Source organism: Cydia pomonella, chromosome 26, assembly GCF_033807575.1.
Source record: "Cydia pomonella isolate Wapato2018A chromosome 26, ilCydPomo1, whole genome shotgun sequence".
Taxonomy (NCBI): Eukaryota; Metazoa; Arthropoda; class Insecta; order Lepidoptera; family Tortricidae; genus Cydia; species Cydia pomonella.
Window position 1 is genome coordinate 7923987 of NC_084728.1, and position 21181 is coordinate 7945167.

At 41.9% G+C, this 21181-nt stretch overlaps 1 protein-coding gene across 4 annotated transcripts; it reads right to left on the bottom strand.

Annotated features, from left to right (window-relative positions):
• Window positions 1-364: 364 nt before the first annotated feature.
• Window positions 365-20990, bottom strand: LOC133532078 (KAT8 regulatory NSL complex subunit 2). Of its 4 annotated transcripts, none has more exons than XR_009801640.1 (12): window positions 20851-20990; window positions 19748-19908; window positions 17990-18097; window positions 17072-17184; window positions 15884-15997; window positions 15554-15651; window positions 12400-12559; window positions 11776-11939; window positions 10179-10324; window positions 7738-9092; window positions 6853-6984; window positions 365-1847 (listed from the first exon to the last, which is right to left on the bottom strand). XR_009801640.1 is itself a non-coding variant. In XM_061870572.1 (12 exons), exons 1-12 carry the CDS (start codon window positions 20314-20316, stop codon window positions 1803-1805), a joined length of 1440 nt encoding a protein of 479 aa, XP_061726556.1. In that variant the 5' UTR covers window positions 20317-20490; the 3' UTR covers window positions 365-1802. The 4 variants fall into 4 exon arrangements, 1 of the variants encoding a protein (XP_061726556.1); XR_009801641.1 differs by lacking the exon at window positions 20851-20990 and adding an exon at window positions 20614-20802; XR_009801639.1 differs by lacking the exon at window positions 20851-20990 and adding an exon at window positions 20253-20495.
• Window positions 20991-21181: the final 191 nt, after the last annotated feature.

The following is a 21181-nucleotide window of genomic DNA, read 5'->3' on the forward strand; positions in this document are numbered from 1 at the left end:
GGCTGCGTTGTCCTTTTGGGCTTATTGCGCCCGAGCAATCAGCCAGCCATAATATGTAAATTCGATGTAAATAGAATAGACCACAACGCATGCATTTTTTAGTTTATTTACTACTCACAATTTTTCTATTATCCATGAAATCACGGGGACCTACCGCGAAAGCCGAAATTCGCAAATTGTGGGCAGCTCTCTTTTTTACTCAAATGAAGGCGTATTTAGAGTGAAGGAGAAAGATGCCCGCAATTTGCAAACTTCGATTTTCGCGGTTATAGCCCAGTGGGCAGAAATCGACAAATTAGTACGATGATTTCCTGTACGTAGCTTCTGTTCGGCATCAACAAGGAATAGAAATAAAAACAAATAATTTCATTACTTAAACTTTATTCTGATTATTTACAAACATTCATCATAATGAATTATGGACACTCTCGTCTTATATTACATTACACACATTCTCATCTTAGATTCATTTTACATTTACAAAATATCACATTCTGTATGGAAAAAATATGGTATTTATATATTTACAAGTTTCATAAATGCAAGTGCAAAATTTATGTTATGGGGCGACAACATCATTGAGAAGGTAGGCGGAGAATTCAACTGTTCTGCAAAGATTTACATGTTACATGTTTATGTCTACATATATGAACCTCCAGGTCTGGTTTTATAATTTTTTTTATTGTAAGTGGTATCTATATATTTATGTATGTCTGTAAATAAAAAAAAAGATCTGCCGCCAAAAGCCTCACGCAATGGTCAATAGGGTTGTTTCCATCTACAAATATTAGGGCAGATTTTTAGATTTTTTGTATCCCAATAAATTCTTTTGGATTATAAGAACATGTTAAACTACTTTTAGGGGACCTGTAATGACCATATTTTTGTAAATATTGAATTTCTAATATCTTTTGGCACACGTTTCGTGACCAAACTCGAAACGTCATTGAAGATTCTGATGACGTCACAAGTCTCGGATTGACACTGTTGACATTTAGGCGATAAATAACAAATGACAAATGTCAGTTGCCAGTTCGTATCTTCTACGTGTGTATGTAGTTATGTGTCAAACCGTAAACTGTGACGTCACATAATTTTCAAAGAGCGTTTTGGGCGCGAAAGCATCTGCCAAAATATATTTTGTTAATTTAACGATACTCCACCGAACACTGTCCATGACCGTAATATGATAAGATTCATATACTAGCCGTGTCTTATCCAACCTCGACATTGGCAGAATCATCAACACCTTGATGGAGCCATAACACGAAAAATTGATTGATTGATATTTAAAGCCATTTTTATTATAAAAGATGAATTTTAGGGTAACTTTTAGTTAATATAGAACGTAATACAAGCGTTTAAAAAAAATTGGAAACAACCCTATTCCGGCGCCGCATGTAGCGTCGGTGGGATCTCGGACTACATTGAGAGTAGTTTCCGCCAGTGTCAGAAATCTAGAGTCAGACCGAGATAAGTTGGCAGCAATTTTGATAGCCCAGACGGTGCAAGTGTCAAGTAAACGTCATCATTTCATTGAAGTTTGACGTTTAAAATAACATGTTCATCGTCTAGGCTATCTAAATCGCTGCCAACTTATATTGGTTTGACTCTAGCCCATCGGCCAATGACCCCCAATGTAGCATACAGCCCAAGACAGGCGAAGCGACAATACAGTAGCCGTCATTGTGGGGTTTGTTCTGAAACATGGCTGGCTCGCAGTGCTCACAGCCGATACAGTAGTAGCTTCAGTCGGAGTCGGAGGCCGGCGGCCCGCAGGGAGCCCAGCCGGAGCCCGAGGGTCACGCCTCCGACGAGCGGGAATCGTCGCTGTCTGTTTCGTCCTTCTGAAATGACAAATACTTTATTTGATAGATATTGTTATATCATGTAGTTTAATGATGTAGTATAATGTAATATAGTGTAGTGTAATGTAGTTTTGACGACCGGTCTGGCCTAGTGGGTAGTGACCCTGCCTTCTATAGGTACAGGCAATGTTTGGATACCATAACCTCAGATATTACAGTTAATGAGATCGGATGCCAAAACCGTTGCAAAACCAGAAACCAGAAGCGAAACCAGAAAACTAACTATAACTATTTCTATTGACGGTCTCTAGAAGTGTCATGTACTTTAAAAAAGAGGCACCAGCCCAGTTATAATTACGTTTGTGGGTTCCTTTGAGTGGTTATTATAATAGAAACCCACGAGCAAGATTGCAATTATTTATTGGATAACTAATCACAAAGAACGATCTTGGTACAATAATAACAATATCACTCGCGTCGGTTCGGTACGTATATCGCACTCGCGAGAGCGGCGAGCGTAGGGACGAGAAGCGTGACCGCTCGCTAGAAGTGTCTGGCTCGCACTGGCTGCCGAGGCGGCGCGCGCGCGGCGCTCGTAGGCGATTCCCGGAAACTAGGGATTGGCGAATGGCCGCCGGTTTTAGTGATGGGAAACCGTGTCGAATATGAGCTAGGGAATGCTAACCGGTTAACCGGTTACCCGGTAATTTGACCAATATTACAGTCGGTAAAATACCGGTAATTTCCAGCCGTAACCGGGAATTTACCGAACGTTGTATAGGCAAATAAAAATGTAACAACCTGTTGAATTAGCCCATCTATGTCTTCGTACTTACAAAAAAAAACAATTACTACTGTTTACGATTACGAAGAGACACTTAAAATACTTACTTTTCTGCATCTTATGATCTCGTCGGAGTAGGAACTAGGAAGCAATGTTTTGTGACAAATGAGTGGTCGCTAATCCCTCGCCCTTTCCCTTCTCGCCACCCCTACCCGATCCGCCTTACTATGTTCAGTGTCCTTTGTTTTAGTCTGTAGTGTCAGACAAGTGTGGAATGCGAAAGAACATTTTCTACCGCTGGTTACTTGTGTTCAAGATATCGTTCACGAATGTCTAAGCAACGTTCTAATTAATCGCTTAGATATTTAACAAACGCAATTATTTTATACATAATTAACAGAATGATCTGATGATGACATGTTCCTGATTCCAACTCCTATCTTAAGATCCCGGTAACGATTTTAGAACAAAAATTTTAAATTGATAGATTTAGTCGTTGGAATTGTACACCTTTTGTTACGTAATATCTAAATAACAAGTATTGGTTTCTATTAGCACGTTTTTTCATCTTGCCTTTTAATAATGAGGTCGCAAGCGTGCGTCCCCGGTAATAGGTGACGAGAAGGGTTAGTTTTTAAAAATTCATGGCACCACGGACTCCACTGCCAGTCAAGCGCCGGCCGATTTTATAGACACTCGGCCCTAAACGACCTAATCCGCAGAGCACTCGGTACCGTCTCCATACCAGCAACCCTGGAGCCAGTTGGTTTATCAGCGGCAGATGGCAAAAGGCCCGACGGCTGCTCGCTCGTACCTTGGTTCCTGGGGCGGCCCCTGGCGTGGGATGTAACATGCGTTGATACGCTGGCCCCATCTCATGTCCGGCGCTCTGCCAGGAAGCCGGGGACGGCAGCAGACGACGCCCAAATTGCCAAGTGTCGCAAATATGCATTTTTAAAAAGTAATTATGTATTTGCGGCACTTGCGATTGAAACTTTCGGTCCTTGGTCGTCCGACACCAAGAAACTAGTAAAAGAAATTTCTACTAAACTAGTCTGGGTGTCTGGCGACCTACGAGCTGGCGCTTTTTTCGCACAAAAACTTAGCCTCACTGTGCAGAGAGGGAACGCGGCCAGCAGTGTCCTGGGAACAATGCCTCAGGCTAATTTAGGCTTAGTTTTTTGATAATATAGCTATTGTAATTGATTATGTAAATATATATTTCCCTCTACAAATGATGTATAAGAACAGTTTCAGCAAATGTACAACATGATTGTTTAAGTATCAAAATTACGTTGAAATTAAGTCAATTTTCAGAGAAATTGTCACTTGTTTTGAAGTGATTTCTGGAGAAAATTGATTTCGTCTAACTTTCATTTACACTACTTCAAATTTATAGTAACAAAAATGTAGTTTATTAAAGTTGAAGTACAGGATATGTGTAATACAAAATTACCATTTTTAGCAGTCCAAACTTAACGAAATTTACAAATAAGATCGACAAAATCACTGCTTTTCGCGCGTTTACCTAAACGTCCATCAGAAAAAAACCATTACTAATTAAGTGAGTCTGTTTAAAAAAAAGAAATTATAATGAAAGATAACAAGACGTGCTAATAGAAACCAGTACTTGTTATTTTTAATAGTTAACAAAAGGTGTACAATTTCATGCGCTTAATCTATCAATTTGACATTTGTGCGACTAAAATCGATAACGGCCTCATAAAGTGCAATTTTAAAGTAACTAGTGTTAAAATGATATGAAACTAATCTTGCTGTTAAATTTTTTTTTTCTTATATTTACTAGATTTTAATGAATGTTGATTACGGTTTTAGTTACTTTAATAACAATATTATATTGATAGATGTGTAAATGCAAACGTGTATGACATTTAAATGACGACTGTCACTCTTTAGTTATAATTTTTGTTACCCTTTTGTCGCGACGAACGCGAAAATCCGATGCCACAATACTAATTCACCTGCGGCAACACCGAACAGCGCCCTCTAGGTGGAACTGTGGTAAGTTAACCAACGTAGTAAGTTGGTGAAGCTAGATTCAGTATGGCGCGAAACGCGCTAGTTCTATAAAATGTGATATAAAGTGAGGAAGCCTACAACTGTCCGGAATCATCTAAAGCTAAGTATTTTATTTACTTGGTGAAAGCTCGCAGTAGTGGTATGGTTTCTCTGTGCGATTATCTCCTTTATTCCTTTCTGGTTCGAGCTTGCCACGTGACCTTGACGTGGAAGCTATTGGGAGCCCATCTTAGGTAAGGCGGACTAGGGACTTATGATTGTGTAGGAGTCTGCGGCTTCGGCCGCAGATCCTCCTATATCAATGTGTAAGAGAATGGCAGGTTTAGCTGCTAGATGCTCCCCGTAAGGGGGGCGGCTACTATAGAGAAAGGCGTTAGGAGTTCTGTGGCTTCGGCTGCTAGGTTCTCCTTTATCCCCGTGTAGGAGTAAGGTGGCTCCGGCCGCTAGTTACTCCTTTATCAGCACGCAAGGGGCAGCTTCGGCTGTGGTACGCCCCCTTGAAACCAGAGAAAGGCGTTAGGAGTTCTGTGGCTTCGGCTGCTAGGTTCTCCTTTATCCCCGTGTAGGAGTAAGGTGGCTTCGGCCGCTAGTTACTCCTTTATCAGCACGCAAGGGGCAGCTTCGGCTGCGGTACGCCCCCTTGACTATACAGCTACTTAGGTAGTTGGCTTTGTGTAACCTACATCCGGCCGGGTAAGATGGGGCTCACTAGTAAGATATATAGATTTATGTGTGGAGGTTAATGGTTTGGAGAATACCATGTTCATAGAGCAATTTTACCCACAGATCTCGGGTGTCATACATTCAGCCGCCTTAAGATAAGCGAAGCAGATTAAGGCTCCTCTGGCCCAGGAGTTGAGGTGCAGGGAGAGTGAGGATGAAGAGTCCCTTATGGGATATGAAGGTATGTATGCGATGCATTCTATACCCCAATAGAAACCCCCCATATATAACACACACATATATATAAGTTGCCGCCTTTCCCCTCTTTACGGTCTCATTTATATACCGTAGGCGGCTAGGGGAGAGGCGGCCACACCTTTGATTACTGCGATTTTTAAAGAATTAAAAAAGTTTAATGTTGCTTATTTAATGTACAAGTTCATTTCGCTTTGAAATGATACATGTTTGATTTTTTATTTAATATGATTAGTAAATATATCTTGTTTAATGTTTATAGTTTATTTTCATTATTTTGTTTTGTCGATGTTTCTATAAGGTCCGTCCGTCGTGTAACGTAAAGGTTACTGACGAAAATAAGGACACAATCAATAATAATGCAAAATCAATGTTTTTTATTTCATAAACGTATAACCGGTAATTTACCGGTTAACCGGTTAGTGGGACCTCGCGTCGGTAAATTACCGGTAATGAAAAACGCCCGGTTATTGCATTCCCTAATATGAGCTCGCCTCACGTTTTTATGATAGTTATTTGTTTTACAAGAGGGCAAAGTTGTTATTTAACCGCTCGTGCTAATATTGATACTCGAGCAAGCGAATGATTCCAAAATTGAACCACGAGCGTAGCGAGTGGTTCGAGAAGCTGGAATCTTGAGCGTTGCGAGGGTTTCAAGACACAAGGGTTAAATAGACTTTGCCTCCGAGTGAAACATAAAAATATTCACTACACCAATGCGTGGAAAATACTAACTATGAAATACCAAAAAATCAAACCAAATCCAATCCAAATGAACGTGATATAAAATATATCATTCAAAATCATCATTTAAAAGTCAATTCTACCAGCCAACATAAGGAAACAACTCAAGATTTGCGTCTGATTACTTTCCCCCACATGTAAAAAATGCAACTGTCTCATTCGTTTTTTAACAATCAAGAGGGCCTTTACCAGTTGGTATGGGGACAACATTTTTATGACATTTTTTTTTTCTATTATTTTATTTTTATTTTTTGTATTGTTCCAGATAGTCTGTTACTAACAAGCTATGGATCAACTTAAGTCTGAAATAAATAATTTATTTATATAATAGATATACCTATCCAAGGTGGCCCTGACCTGGAAGATGCCCGGAAAACGGAAACATGGTCGCCCTAAATCTACTTGGCGCCGTTCCGTGGAGCAAGAGTTGGGTGTATCGGGGATGGGGTGGGAGGAGGTTACCCAAGCTGCCCGGGACCGGAGTCAGGGGATGAAAATGGTTCGAGCCCTACACCCCAGCAGGGGGTAACAGGATGAAAAGAAGAAGAATAGATATACCTTGAGCGTGAAGACGGTGTACGTGGGCGGCATGGCGTGGTGGCGGCAGGCGGCGGCGGGCAGCGGCAGCCGCGCGCGCGCCTCGCCGCACGCGCTCAGCCCGCGCGCGTCGCCGCACGCCGCGAACAGCACCTGCGCGTTCACATCAATGCTTGTAATCAACTACTTCCAAACAAACTTTGACAACCGGTCTGGCCTAGTGGGTAGTGATCCTGCCTATGAAGCCGATGGTCCCGGGTTCAAATCCTGGTAAGGGCATTTATTCGTGTGATGAGCATGGATATTTGTTCCTGAGTCATGGGTGTTTTCTATGTATTTAAGTATTTATAAATATTTATATATTATATATATCGTTGTCTAAGTACCCTCAACACGAGCCTTATTGAGCTTACTGTGGGACTTAGTCAATTTGTGTAATAATGTCCTATAATATTTATTTATTTAAACTTACATTGACCGACCTCGCGAAGCTTGTATGTATCAATGTAAGAGTTATAGTCGTAGTAGACCGCGGGCCAGGAACAATTCCCATGACCAATCACCTCCCGGCTAAAAACTCGTGCAGTGGTTAAGGGCTAGGTATGATGAACCCTCGTGGAACTCAGCTGCCGCTCCGTTGGTGGGTTGAGGAATGGCAGCCACCGAAACACGTAAAAAAAAAACAAAAATTGTCATCACCTCCCGTTTGATACTATGTAAAATGATAGTTCAGATGCTGTTGTTAACTAAAAAAATCCTTAGCCGCTTATATCGCGGTGGTAAGAACATCAGCTGGTCGCATATGAACATGTAAAAAATAAATTTTACAATACACAACATTGTTTGCGCACCGCATGATGCCCTCAGCGAATGTGCAGCGTGCGTGGACCCTATCCATAGCCTTACCTGATGTCTGTCGTGCATGATGTGTTTCAGGCAGTGCTTGGCAGCGGGCACAACATTGTTTGCGCACCGCATGCTGCCCTCAGCGAATGTGCAGCGTGCGTGGACCCTATCCATAGCCTTACCTGATGTCTGTCGTGCATGATGTGTTTCAGGCAGTGCTTGGCAGCGGGCACAACATTGTTTGCGCACCGCATGCTGCCCTCAGCGAATGTGCAGCGTGCGTGGACCCTATCCATAGCCTTACCTGATGTCTGTCGTGCATGATGTGTTTCAGGCAGTGCTTGGCAGCGGGCACAACATTGTTTGCGCACCGCATGCTGCCCTCAGCGAATGTGCAGCGTGCGTGGACCCTATCCATAGCCTTACCTGATGTCTGTCGTGCATGATGTGTTTCAGGCAGTGCTTGGCAGCGGGCACAACATTGTTTGCGCACCGCATGCTGCCCTCAGCGAATGTGCAGCGTGCGTGGACCCTATCCATAGCCTTACCTGATGTCTGTCGTGCATGATGTGTTTCAGGCAGTGCTTGGCAGCGGGCACAACATTGTTTGCGCACCGCATGCTGCCCTCAGCGAATGTGCAGCGTGCGTGGACCCTATCCATAGCCTTACCTGATGTCTGTCGTGCATGATGTGTTTCAGGCAGTGCTTGGCAGCGGGCACAACATTGTTTGCGCACCGCATGCTGCCCTCAGCGAATGTGCAGCGTGCGTGGACCCTATCCATAGCCTTACCTGATGTCTGTCGTGCATGATGTGTTTCAGGCAGTGCTTGGCAGCGGGCACAACATTGTTTGCGCACCGCATGCTGCCCTCAGCGAATGTGCAGCGTGCGTGGACCCTATCCATAGCCTTACCTGATGTCTGTCGTGCATGATGTGTTTCAGGCAGTGCTTGGCAGCGGGCACAACATTGTTTGCGCACCGCATGCTGCCCTCAGCGAATGTGCAGCGTGCGTGGACCCTATCCATAGCCTTACCTGATGTCTGTCGTGCATGATGTGTTTCAGGCAGTGCTTGGCAGCGGGCACAACATTGTTTGCGCACCGCATGCTGCCCTCAGCGAATGTGCAGCGTGCGTGGACCCTATCCATAGCCTTACCTGATGTCTGTCGTGCATGATGTGTTTCAGGCAGTGCTTGGCAGCGGGCACAACATTGTTTGCGCACCGCATGCTGCCCTCAGCGAATGTGCAGCGTGCGTGGACCCTATCCATAGCCTTACCTGATGTCTGTCGTGCATGATGTGTTTCAGGCAGTGCTTGGCAGCGGGCACAACATTGTTTGCGCACCGCATGCTGCCCTCAGCGAATGTGCAGCGTGCGTGGGAGGGCACGGGACGGTTCGCCACCAAGTTTACCTGTTATCATACAGAAAATAAGTAAGCTTAATAGTAAATATTACCAATGAAAAGAAGGATATAAGTAGGATTGAGTCGGTCAGGACCGAAGAACTAAAAGGAATGAAATCCCACCACGGACCGAAAGGAACTAGTTCATCTTAAGCGCTCTTAATCGGTCTCGGTCCTTTAGTTCAGCAGTCGGTACGTCGGTACCTGGTAACAATTCGGTCGGGAGCGAATGATCGGAATGAGTCAAGGTCAAGAAAGTCGCTCGCTCACGCTCTCGCTCTGTTTATTTGCGAGCGAGAGCAAGACACATACCTAGTCATCCTCATTATTGCAAGTGAACTAAAGGAGCGAACTAGTTCCTTTGACCGATTGACCGAGATCGGAGCGCTCTTTTTAAAGACCGAGCGGGCACAACTCTAGATATAAGTTATATACAATAATAGTAATTAAAAACCAAAAATCACACACTGCCCAAAATTGCCTGTGTCACACAATGCCCAAGTAAAGTATCGGATCGCTAATTGACAGATAAACTAACTGCCAGATAAAACTTTCATACAAAACTTAGCACTTCATCTACTAGTTACGCTTATTTGAAGATTGTAAAACGCCAACGATGAGTTTATTCGTCAGATAAGTGGCAAGTAGCTTATTCAGGACTTTACTTAGACATTGTGAAACAGGCCCAAGTAGTGTGCTGTATGCTAGTTAGTGCTGAGCAAGCGATTCCTGTCTTTTTTTTTGTTATATAGCTTATTTCACCTAGTCTAGTGTTAGCTGTACTGTCAGTGTCCGGTGTACACGTCACCTGGGGTGTCAAGATCCTTGATATGACTGGTAGAGAATGCCTCATGGCATTAATTCCGCCTTTTGTACTATAAGGTTTTTTTTTGTGCAATAAAGATTAAATAAATAAAATATGCATTTCGCGGAGTCGGCGAAGCATATCCTCGTTTAGGTCTTGCACGAAGGTGCCATGGATCCCAGTCTAACCTTTCAACCAGAACTCTGCGCTCGCGACGGTCTCCAGCCGCACCACAAACGAGCTGAAATTCCCATCTAAAATGAGATAGATCCCTGCCAGACGGCACCAACCTTGGCCCGCTTGCGCTGCAGTTTCCTGGCCAGCACGGCGTCGTGGCCGTGTTTCCTGTGGTAGCCGGCGTAGCATTTTAACTTGCGAAGTTGCCGGCGCTCCCGCACCGTCAGGGGCCCGCTGCGGGCCTGCGCGTTGATGCTGCCTGGAAAAAAAATTGTCAGTAGAAATAAGGCGGCAAATTTGAAAATAGGTAGTAAATAAATTTTGTATTTTTGTCATCGCTAGATAATAAAAAAATTATAAATATTTGGGAACAATCTTACACAGATCGACCTCGCACCACGTAAGTTTACTGTCATCTTTCGACACATGATTAAAACTTTTAGAACGTCATTTGACTTTGATCCTTATTATTTCACTGATATGTGTTCAATTTGTTAAATATCGAAAAATGGCGCCATCTTACCGGACACATCCTAAAGATTATGGCGCCATCGCTGCTGATGCTGCCATACCTTTGGCCTTTGATCTATTAGATGGCGCCACTTTTTGATATTTAACAAATTTAACACGTATCAGTAAAAGAATAAGGAATAAAGTCAAATGGCGTTCTAAAAGTTTTAATCATGTGTAAAAGATGGCAGTAAATTTACGTGGCTACAATGTTATCTTTGGCAATAATACACCTATATTTCTAATTCCCTTTTTATACACCGTGTTTTTATTGAATTGCGTTAACTCCGGGGTTTCGGTAAGTACGTTTAAGGAAACTAAATGGCATAGTTAATTTAAAAAAAAAAAAAATTTTTTGTTTTTTTTTTACTTTTTTTATTTTTATAAAAAGTAACTAAATGTTGCATATAGCGTTGTTGTAACACGGGCATTACATTTAACTCAACCAAACAATTGAAAACTGTGACATATCAATGTCATTTCTAACATCGATCGTCCGAGATAGTACGTACGTTTAGTAGCAAATGTATGAACTCGCACTAAACACTAACTAATAAGTAAACAGGTCCTAAAGCAAGTGTACACGCTCGTAAGGGCCTTATAATATAAAAATTTATGATTGATTATCTCCGAAATGGAGTTAGTTAGAATATCGGTATCTTTGAGAAAGTTACTTAATTTAAGCTCAGGAATGCACCCTCGAAATTAACGCAAATCAAAAAAAACACGGTGTATAAGTGACACTTACAGCATAGATTAGTATATATTATTAGATTAGAATTTAGATAAATACCCGAGGCGGGGTGACAAAAGCGACCGTATTACACGATACGGACACAAACTAGCTGCAGTGCCCCGTAGCCTAGCAAAGTCGGCAAAAACTATACATGTCATGGGCCCCTCTGTGTATAATAATCTACCATCAGGAATAACAGACGCACCTAGTTTGTTAATCTTCAAAAATAAACTGAAAACTTGGCTTGTTGAGCGGTCGTTCTATAATATAGAAGAATTTCTGACTGCGAAATTTTGATGAAAAATAATAATAATAATACCTACGCAAGTAGCTAATGTATTTTAATTAATATGTTGTAATTTCAGATCCTTTTTTTTTAATGTTATTTGCACTAGTTATGCAAGTTGACATGTAATCACCTATTACCAATAAATAATGAGTATGAGTATGAGTATTACACTTACAGTACAACTCCTTCTCCGCCTTGAGCTCCCGCAAGTATTTCAGCCTGGCCGTTTGTAGCAAACACCGCAAGTGCGACATCTGGCGGATGTAGGCGCTCTGTAGCGAAACTAATGCGTTTTTAGCTTCGGATACGGCTTCTTCGGCCGTGTACACGCCCGCTCGCCTGCAACAATAAATAGTTTGTTATAAAAATTACGGTAATGATCTGTTTTAAGGATACCAGAATCTTGTCTCAACATAAGGTAAAGTGCCCTAATTCGACCTGATCTTCTCTTGATCCTGATCTTGGTCTTAAACTATATTTGTCAAATTAACTAAGGAATCGACTGAGTTTATTGGTAAGCCTAAAACTTTCTTTTCTTGTGTCTACACTTTATAAGGATGAAAAGAGACCACATTTTATGGAAGTTTCATTGAAAAGGTTAGTTTTTATCGCTTTTTAATGTTGTGTACTTACGCAACATTCACAGGAGTGGTCTGTCTTAATAGTCTGATAAGGTATTTTCGTGAACATTCCGGCTATTAAAACTATATTGGCATAGAAAGACTAAAAAAACCTTGCTCCGATTCCGAAGCTATTTCTTGGATACCCCATATATCCTATAAAATACTATAATAGTTACCACAGAGGTCCGTCCTCCACAGTGCTGTCCTCATAGTCTGACAAGGCCTCCTCGTACTCAGGGCCGGCGGTGAGGCTGTCTGCGTCGCTGTCGCTCGCGCTGCAACACTCCATTATGGAGGTGGAGTATGCTGCGTTTACCGCGGTTGCGTCGATTTGCTCTGAGATAAAAATATTGCCGTGATTATATAGAATTTGAAACGGTACTATTACGCAGTGTGCACTTCGTTCTGCAAAATATTTTTAACGGAATTTATTGTAATAGAGAGTATGAGGTAAAGTCCAACCCCTTTATTCATAAACGTCTAGTAAAGTTGACAAGCCGCTAATAATCGTTTGTCCTTTTCCGACGTATTGCTATGATGGAAAGGGACAAACGATTATTAGCGGCTTATCAACTTTAGTAGACGTTTATGAATAAGGGGGTAAGAAAAAAACGTGCCGACCATAGGCCAAAGGTTGGGGCGCCATCGCTCGAAACGATGCTGCCATACCTTTGCCCTTTTCTCTATTAAATGGCGCCACTTATTGATATTTAAAAAATTTAACACATATCTGTGAATGAATAATATAAAAATCAAATGGCGTTCTAAAAGTTTTAATCATGTGTCGAAAGATGGTAGGAAGTTTACTGTGGCTACAAAGTTTTCTTTGACAATCTACCTTTAGTTCAAGTCCACTTTGATTTTACGCATATTACTCAATCAATGTGTCTTTGATATTATTTACTTTGATATTATTTTGACGACCGGTCTGGCCTAGTGGGTAGTGACCCTGCCTATGAAGCCGATGGTTCCGGGTTCAAATCCTGATAAGGGCATTTATTAGTGTGATGGACATGGATATTTGTTCCTGAGTCTTGGATGTTTTCTATGTATTTAAGTATTTATAAATATTTATATATTATATAATCATTGTCTAAGTACCCTCAACACAAGCCTTATTGAGCTTACTGTGGGACTTAGTCAATTTGTGTAATAATGTCCTATAATATTTATTTATTTACGGGCAAAAGTAAGTAATGGCAAGAAAATATTGTTCTCAGTTTTCTCGCTGACGTATATGGCATTGGACAGCTCCGCACATTATGCTGTAACAAGATTGATAATTCAGGGACCGGAAAACATATGGCACAATACAGCGCCATCTATACTCTGTATATTTAGGTATTTAAATAAAAGTAAACAAAATCTACCCTCAAATGGCTTCTTAAGCCAGTTGAGGGTAGATGAAAACATTACATGATCAAATAATGTAGGTTATAGTCAGGTCGTTCAGTCACATATTCAGGCGGTTTTGTGTTTGGTTGGTTAACCAATAAATGTTATAACTACCCGTGTAAATGTACAAATTGTTTGTTTACTTTTATTTAAATACCTAAAGATACAGAGTATAGTTCAGGTGTTCAAACTTGGGGTTTTTCATCACAAGTGATCGAAAGATGGATTTTAAATATTGAAGACATACATATTGAGGCATAGATGAACATTGTAAGTTCAATCAAACCCTGTAACAATACTGGTATAGGCGCGGTTGGGCCGAAAATTTACTATAAATCTCCACTGTAGGAGACTTCAAGTGATGCTAGGCAGTCTATAATAACACCAGTGCCGGAGTAACTGATGAGGAACACTTACTGAACGGATCAGCTGCCTCCGGCGCAGTGGTGTCCACCTCGGGCTCGCTCACGACAGAGACGGCCGATGCACATGATGTCGTTCTCTCGCTCCTGTAATATGGTCCCAGTGCCAGAGTAACTGATGAGGAACACTTACTGAACGGATCAGCTGTCTCCGGCGCAGTGGTGTCCACCTCGGGCTCGCTCACGACAGAGACGGCCGATGCACATGATGTCGTTCTCTCGCTCCTGTAATATGGTCCCAGTGCCAGAGTAACTGATGAGGAACACTTACTGAACGGATCAGCTGCCTCCGGCGCAGTGGTGTCCACCTCGGGCTCGCTCGCGACAGAGACGGCCGATGCACATGATGTCCTTCTCTCGCTCCTGTAATATGTCCACAGTGCCAGAGTAACTGATGAGGACCACTTACTGAACGGATCAGCTGTCTCCGGCGCAGTGGTGTCCACCTCGGGCTCGCTCACGACAGAGATGGCTGATGCGCATGATGTCCTTCTCTCGCTCCTGTAATATGTCCACAGTGCCAGAGTAACTGATGAGGAACACTTACTGAACGGATCAGCTGCCTCCAGCGCAGTGGTGTCCACCTCGGGCTCGCTCACGACAGAGACGGCCGATGCACATGATGTCGTTCTCTCGCTCCTGTAATATGGTCCCAGTGCCAGAGTAACTGATGAGGAACACTTACTGAACGGATCAGCTGCCTCCGGCCCAGTGGTGGCCACCTCGGGCTCGCTGACGACAGAGACGGCCGATGCACATGATGTCGTTCTCTCGCTCCTGTAATATGTCCACAGTGCCAGAGTAACTGATGAGGACCACTTACTAAACGGATCAGCTGCCTCCGGCGCAGTGGTGTCCACCTCGGGCTCGCTCGCGACAGAGACGGCCGATGCACATGATGTCCTTCTCTCGCTCCTGTAATATGTCCACAGTGCCAGAGTAACTGATGAGGACCACTTACTAAACGGATCAGCTGCCTCCGGCCCAGTGGTGTCCACCTCGGGCTCGCTCGCGACAGAGACGGCCGATGCACATGATGTCCTTCTCTCGCTCCTGTAATATGTCCACAGTGCCAGAGTAACTGATGAGGACCACTTACTAAACGGATCAGCTGCCTCCGGCGCAGTGGTGTCCACTTCGGGCTCGGTCACGACAGAGACGGCCGATGCACATGATGTCCTTCTCTCGCTCCTGTAATATGTCCACAGTGCCAGAGTAACTGATGAGGACCACTTACTAAACGGATCAGCTGCCTCCGGCCCAGTGGTGTCCACCTCGGGCTCGCTCGCGACAGAGACGGCCGATGCACATGATGTCCTTCTCTCGCTCCTGTAATATGTCCACAGTGCCAGAGTAACTGATGAGGACCACTTACTAAACGGATCAGCTGCCTCCGGCGCAGTGGTGTCCACTTCGGGCTCGGTCACGACAGAGACGGCCGATGCACATGATGTCCTTCTCACGCTCCTGTAATATGTCCACAGTGCCAGAGTAACTGATGAGGACCACTTACTAAACGGATCAGCTGCCTCCGGCGCAGTGGTGTCCACCTCGGGCTCGCTGACGACAGAAACGGCTGATGCACATGACGTTGTTCTCGTTCGCTCGTTCCTGAAAATGCGATGTTATAGTCAAACCGGCGCCAAATAATTAATGAAATGTGTATTAATGGTGCTCCCGCCCTAACAGTTATAATATAACGTTATGGAACATCGTGACAGCACGAGATTGAGAAGCTTAAGCTTCTCAAACAGTAATCATACGGGAACGAAGTCGCGGGCAGAAGCTATTTCCATATAATGTGAGCCGTTATGATTGGTATTGAGTGTAAAGAGCTTCGTACCTGACGTAGTGCGTGAGCTGATGCAGCAGGGTCTCGGTGGTGGCCACGGGCGGCGGCGGCGCCGAGCTGCGCGCGCGCGCCGCCGCCGCCGAGCGCGCGTGTTGGTAGCATAACCTGGAACACAACCACGCGTGCTAAATGCTAATACATACTTAATTAGCCGTCGTATATGGAGCGCATCTTGTTACAATAGGATTGATACCCGGGTACGTCCTTAAACTACGTCCAAAAGAGAGGTATGGGCATTGTGAATGTCATCTCGCTTTGTGTGGTAGGGCACAGCCAGTGGATGTCATTCCAGATCTAGAGCAGAGCCCAACTGGGGAAGTACCTCCACCTTACAGAAAACAGCAGCCAAATAACACTAGACCCTACTCGTAGTGTTGTGTTCCTGCCGGTGAGTAAGGTTGCCAGAGCTCAAGGGGGGGGGGGGGGGGCGTTTAGGGTCGGCAACGCGCGCGGTGGCGCGGGTGTTCATAACAGACTTATTCAAGTCCATACATTTTGATTGCGGCTCTCGGTACCGGACGGCGCGAGCGGCGGTCATCTAACAGTCATTAGTCGATCAATGTATGTTATACAATTGTAATTATCACAAAATAGTTTTTATCTATATATATAAATGCGTGTGTCCTGACTGACTGATTGATTCATCTACGCAGAGCCGAAACTACAAAAGCTAGAAATATGAATTTTGCACACTAGGTTACATTTACAGTATACAAGACATAAGTAGCGATTTTGAAAAATTCAACCCCTAAGGGGGTTAAACGTTTGTATAGCATACAAGTTTTATTTTAATCTAGGAACTAGAAACTTCGTCAAAAGGTAGTATTATATTATTAATTTCAGCGTTATTGGAAATTCATTCCCTAAGGTGGTTAAAAATGGGTTGAACGTTTGTAACGGGAAAGATTTGAGTAGGGACTCGAAATTAGTAGGAAAATAAAAAAATTAAAGGATGAAAAATTGTTTTAGTGCTTTTGAAAATTTAGTGGCTAAATTTTAGGGTTAAAAGGCGTTTAAAGTGTGTTTCGGGAACCAAGTCCACGTAGACGAAGTCGTCGGGACAACAGCTAGTTCTAATTCTATTTTATTAAATAAAGTTCATCCACAAATATTAGACAAAAAAAGAATAGTTTATTGACTTGGCATTGAATGTGGGCTAACCAGAATATAAAACGTTACCCTTGATCTCTCTGGTCGCGGGGTTCGGAGCCGACGGGCGGAGCGGGCGCGGGCAGCGGGCAGCGCGCGCCGCCGCCGGTGTGGCCGCACTGCTTGTACGGCGCACTGGGGTCCTGAAGTACACAACGTTCATTCAGCATTCTAATGTACTCATGTCTTCCTGATACCCCTCATTAAAGACATCGGGGCTTGCAGAAGATTTTTACTTGAATAGCCACTTTCAGCTCTTTCCTGCCAAGGCCAGGATCTTCATTGGACCACTCATTTTGACTTAAGTATTTGTAAGAAAGGGATAAAACATAATTTAACTAAATCAGACCTGTAAAGTTTTATGAATACGGGGGTAAATCACTGAGCTGATGTTGATGAACGAATTCACTCTATTCTTCTCGATGGCGCAATATCCCATATTATTATTATTTCAAATAACACAATAATTGCACCTTACAACTATTGCCAAAGTGGCACAAATTGGAACACATATGACATGGATAGAAAGAGGAGCCTTAAAAGGACGAGTTCCCGTATCGTCAAGCGCTTTACTTCTTCTATACACATAAAGACTGACCTGTAAAATGTGTATGACGACCGGTAGCTCTTATTCCTTTTGTAACTGAAATATTAGTACTAGGGATAAAACTGACCTGTAAAATATGTCTCGCACAGAACTGCCGCCCTGTGACGACCGGTAGGAATCACTCGTAGCTCTTATTGCTGCAGCTCCGCGATCGAGACAATTTCCTTTTGTGACTGAAATAATATTAGTAACAATAAAACTGACCTGTAAAATATGTCTCGCACAGAACTGCCGCCCTGTGACGACCGGTAGGAAACATTCGTAGATCTTATTGCTGCAGCTCCGCGATCGAAACAATTTCCTTTTGTGACTGAAATAATATTAGTAACAATAAAACTGACCTGTAAAATATGTCTCGCACAGAACTGCCGCCCTGTGACGACCGGTAGGAAACATTCGTAGCTCTTATTGCTGCAGCTCCGCGATCGAGACACTATTTCCTTTTGTAACTGAAAAAAAAAACATGTTTTTAAATAAATAAATATTAGAGGACATTGTTATACAAATTGACTAAGTCCTACAGTAAGCTGAATGGGGCTTGTGTTGTAGGTACTTATACAACGATATATATAATAAATACATACTTACAATACATAGAAAACACCCATGACTCCAGAACAAATATCTATGCTCATGGCACAAATAAATATTGTTACCAGAATTTGAACATGGGACCATGGGCTTCATAGGCAGCGTCACTGCCCTAGTGGATACCAGCAAAGAGAATTTGAAATAGAGATGGAAGGTGAGCGATGACCTTCAGGTCAGCATTATGCTGAGGCGAACCCATTTCGTGGTAAACTACGAGGGTGGATTGAAAAATTCGCGGCCTGAATATTAAAAACAAAACAGAGGTTTTTTAATTTATTTTTATTTTTCTACATAGTCCCCGTCGAGTTGAATGCACTTGTTGCATCTGGATTCCAGAGCCATTACACCACTTTTGAAGAAGCTTTCCTCGAGACCTTCAAAATAGGCATCCACCTCAGCTTGGACCTCGGCGTTGCTTGAAAATTTCATACCACCCATGTTTTTTTTAATTGGGGAAGGGAACAGATGAAAGTCCGAAGGTGCTAAATCGGGTGAATAGGGTGGGTGGGGCAATATTTCAAACCCACATTTGGCAATGTGCGCCATCAATTTTAGTGACGTGTGAACACGTGCATTGTCCTGGTGGAAGATAACTTTCTTTGTCAACATTCCAGGTCTTTTTATCTTCAGAGCCTCGCGTAATCTGCGTAATAACTCGCAATAATAGTCGGAATTTATAGTTTTACCTCTCTGGAGATAGTCAACCATTATTATTCCCTTTGCATCCCAGAAAACAGATGCCACGACTTTATTGGCCGACAAAATTGCTTTGGCTTTTTTGGGAGGCGGAGATCCAGGACGAACCCACTGCTTCGATTGCTGTTTCTCCATTTTCACGATATCTACCGACACGTAACTTTTAATATGCCGTAAAATTACTTTTAAATATAGACACCTATTGAAATTTCGCGGAAAGACAGTTGAATAATGACAGTTCAAAATGTCGGCAGAAAAAAGAAAAAGGTTTTTTTTTTAATTGGCCAGGCCGCGAATTTTTCAATCAACCCGCGTATTTCAATGTTTTAATCTTATTTTTTTTGTAATATATATATATATATAAAGAAGTATATATATATATATATATATATATATATATATATATATATATATATATATATATATATATATACTTCTGTATGTAAATTAAGTTTTACCACGAAATAAATGATTTATGATTATGATTGTCAAAGAAAACTTTGTAGCCACAGTAAATTTACTGCCATCTTTTGACACATGATTAAAATTTTTAGAACACCATTTGATCATTATTCTTTCACTGATATGTTTTAAATTTGTTTAATATCAAAAAGTTTAATTTCATTTCAAATTTGTTTAATTTCAACTAGAGGTCATATTGATTGATTGATTGATTTATTGGTAAAATCGTTCTTTTACAAGTCAGGATTACAATAATAATACATGATTATAATAATTTAATTATTAATAGTTCGGGCCTCTGGGTTGGAAGGTAAGATGGCAGTTGCTTTCTTGGGAATAGGTTGCCATACCTGAGCCCGAAGCCTGTTTTCCTCCTGCTGTTTGACCAGCTCAGGGTCCGGAGGCTTGACGGTATGCACATTAGTGATGCGGATGCCACTGGCTCGGCCACGGACCATCCTGATCTTTGGTAGGTGGATTACTTTACGGGGCTGCGACATTTCCGGCTTAACTGAAATAATAATTCAAAATTTGGAATAATAATGATATAATAAAATAATATGATAATAGTAAATATTGGTTGGCAGGATTTTATAATTTTTTCATTTAATATAAAATTAAAGTATAGTATTTTTTTTTCAACAAAGCAGAAGAATACAATCATCTGCTTGATTGACTTGATCTTTTACTAGCGTAAGAAAGAGATAGCAAAAAAATAGACAAAACTAACTAATAATTACCATAATGAACTAATTTTATTACATGCAAACAATTATGCTATGTCTATGCCTTTTAGCTAATTAACAAGTAATTAAGACAATTAAAAAATAAATGGCTATAATTTCATTTACTTACATTCCCTGACGGTAATATTACGAGAATGTAAATATTGCATATGTTCTTTTTTAATTGGTAACATATTGAAAGTTTTATGTTGACAAAAGTAATTAAAACAGTACAAAACACAAATTGTTAACACTGTGGCACTTGTTCAAGTATTTGGTAAAATTTAAAATAGTTCAAATTACGTAAGGATTGAGTTGTAGATTTATTTTTATTATTTCTTCAAATCGGAAAAACCACGTAGACCGCGAATTTTCACCTTCCACGAGTCAAGGTGTCAAAACGAATTCTTATTTATGCTGAATTATATTGAAAAGGCGCAACAATATTACTTAATGCATCACCAAATGTAAAAAAATAATTAACTAATTACCATGATATTAACTAGTCCTTGAGTGATTAATAACTATTATTCGTCATTATTAATAAAGAAGTGTGTTGTAAACAGTGGTGGGTCGGCCATTTTCACGGTGTGACATAGAACGTAGGTCTGTAATTTTATAGCTGAATATTTTCCTTTCAAAGTGGATGAATCGTTTCAAAAATATGCACAATAGAAAGACCACAAGTTATACTACAAGAGGAAACATAGTGATAATGTGAAACGTACCTGTGTTTGTTGCAGATCATCCTTATGTCACCGGAGATCTCACTGCGTTAACAGCCAAGTTTTGCAATGGCGTCTGTCTAACAATTTCGAAACGTGACGAAATTTTTTTTTGTTTTACTTTAGTTTCAAATTGATATCAAAAATCTTATTTATTTTTTAGTTTTCAAAAGTACACATCTTATGTGATAGTTAATTCAAAATGGTATAAAAATATAGTTTAAGTCACTCAAATGTTAACGTGGTCTGCATCCGGTCGCCGCTGTAATAGCGCTGTCCCTTTTCCACTCACGCACTTAGACGGAGAGCAACTTTCCGTCGTGCTCCCTCGCGC

What these genes read in the sequence shown, in the direction of transcription:
- LOC133532078 (XM_061870572.1), bottom strand. Translation starts at nt 20,316, where the DNA reads ATGTTACCAATTAAAAAAGAACATATGCAATATTTACATTCTCGTAAT. An exon ending in GTGCGAGACATATTTTACAG is followed by an intron (nt 17,185 to 17,989) that starts GTCAGTTTTATT and finishes TGTGTACTTCAG; the next exon opens with GACCCCAGTGCGCCGTACAA. An exon ending in CAGCTCACGCACTACGTCAG is followed by an intron (nt 15,652 to 15,883) that starts GTACGAAGCTCT and finishes TCGCATTTTCAG; the next exon opens with GAACGAGCGAACGAGAACAA.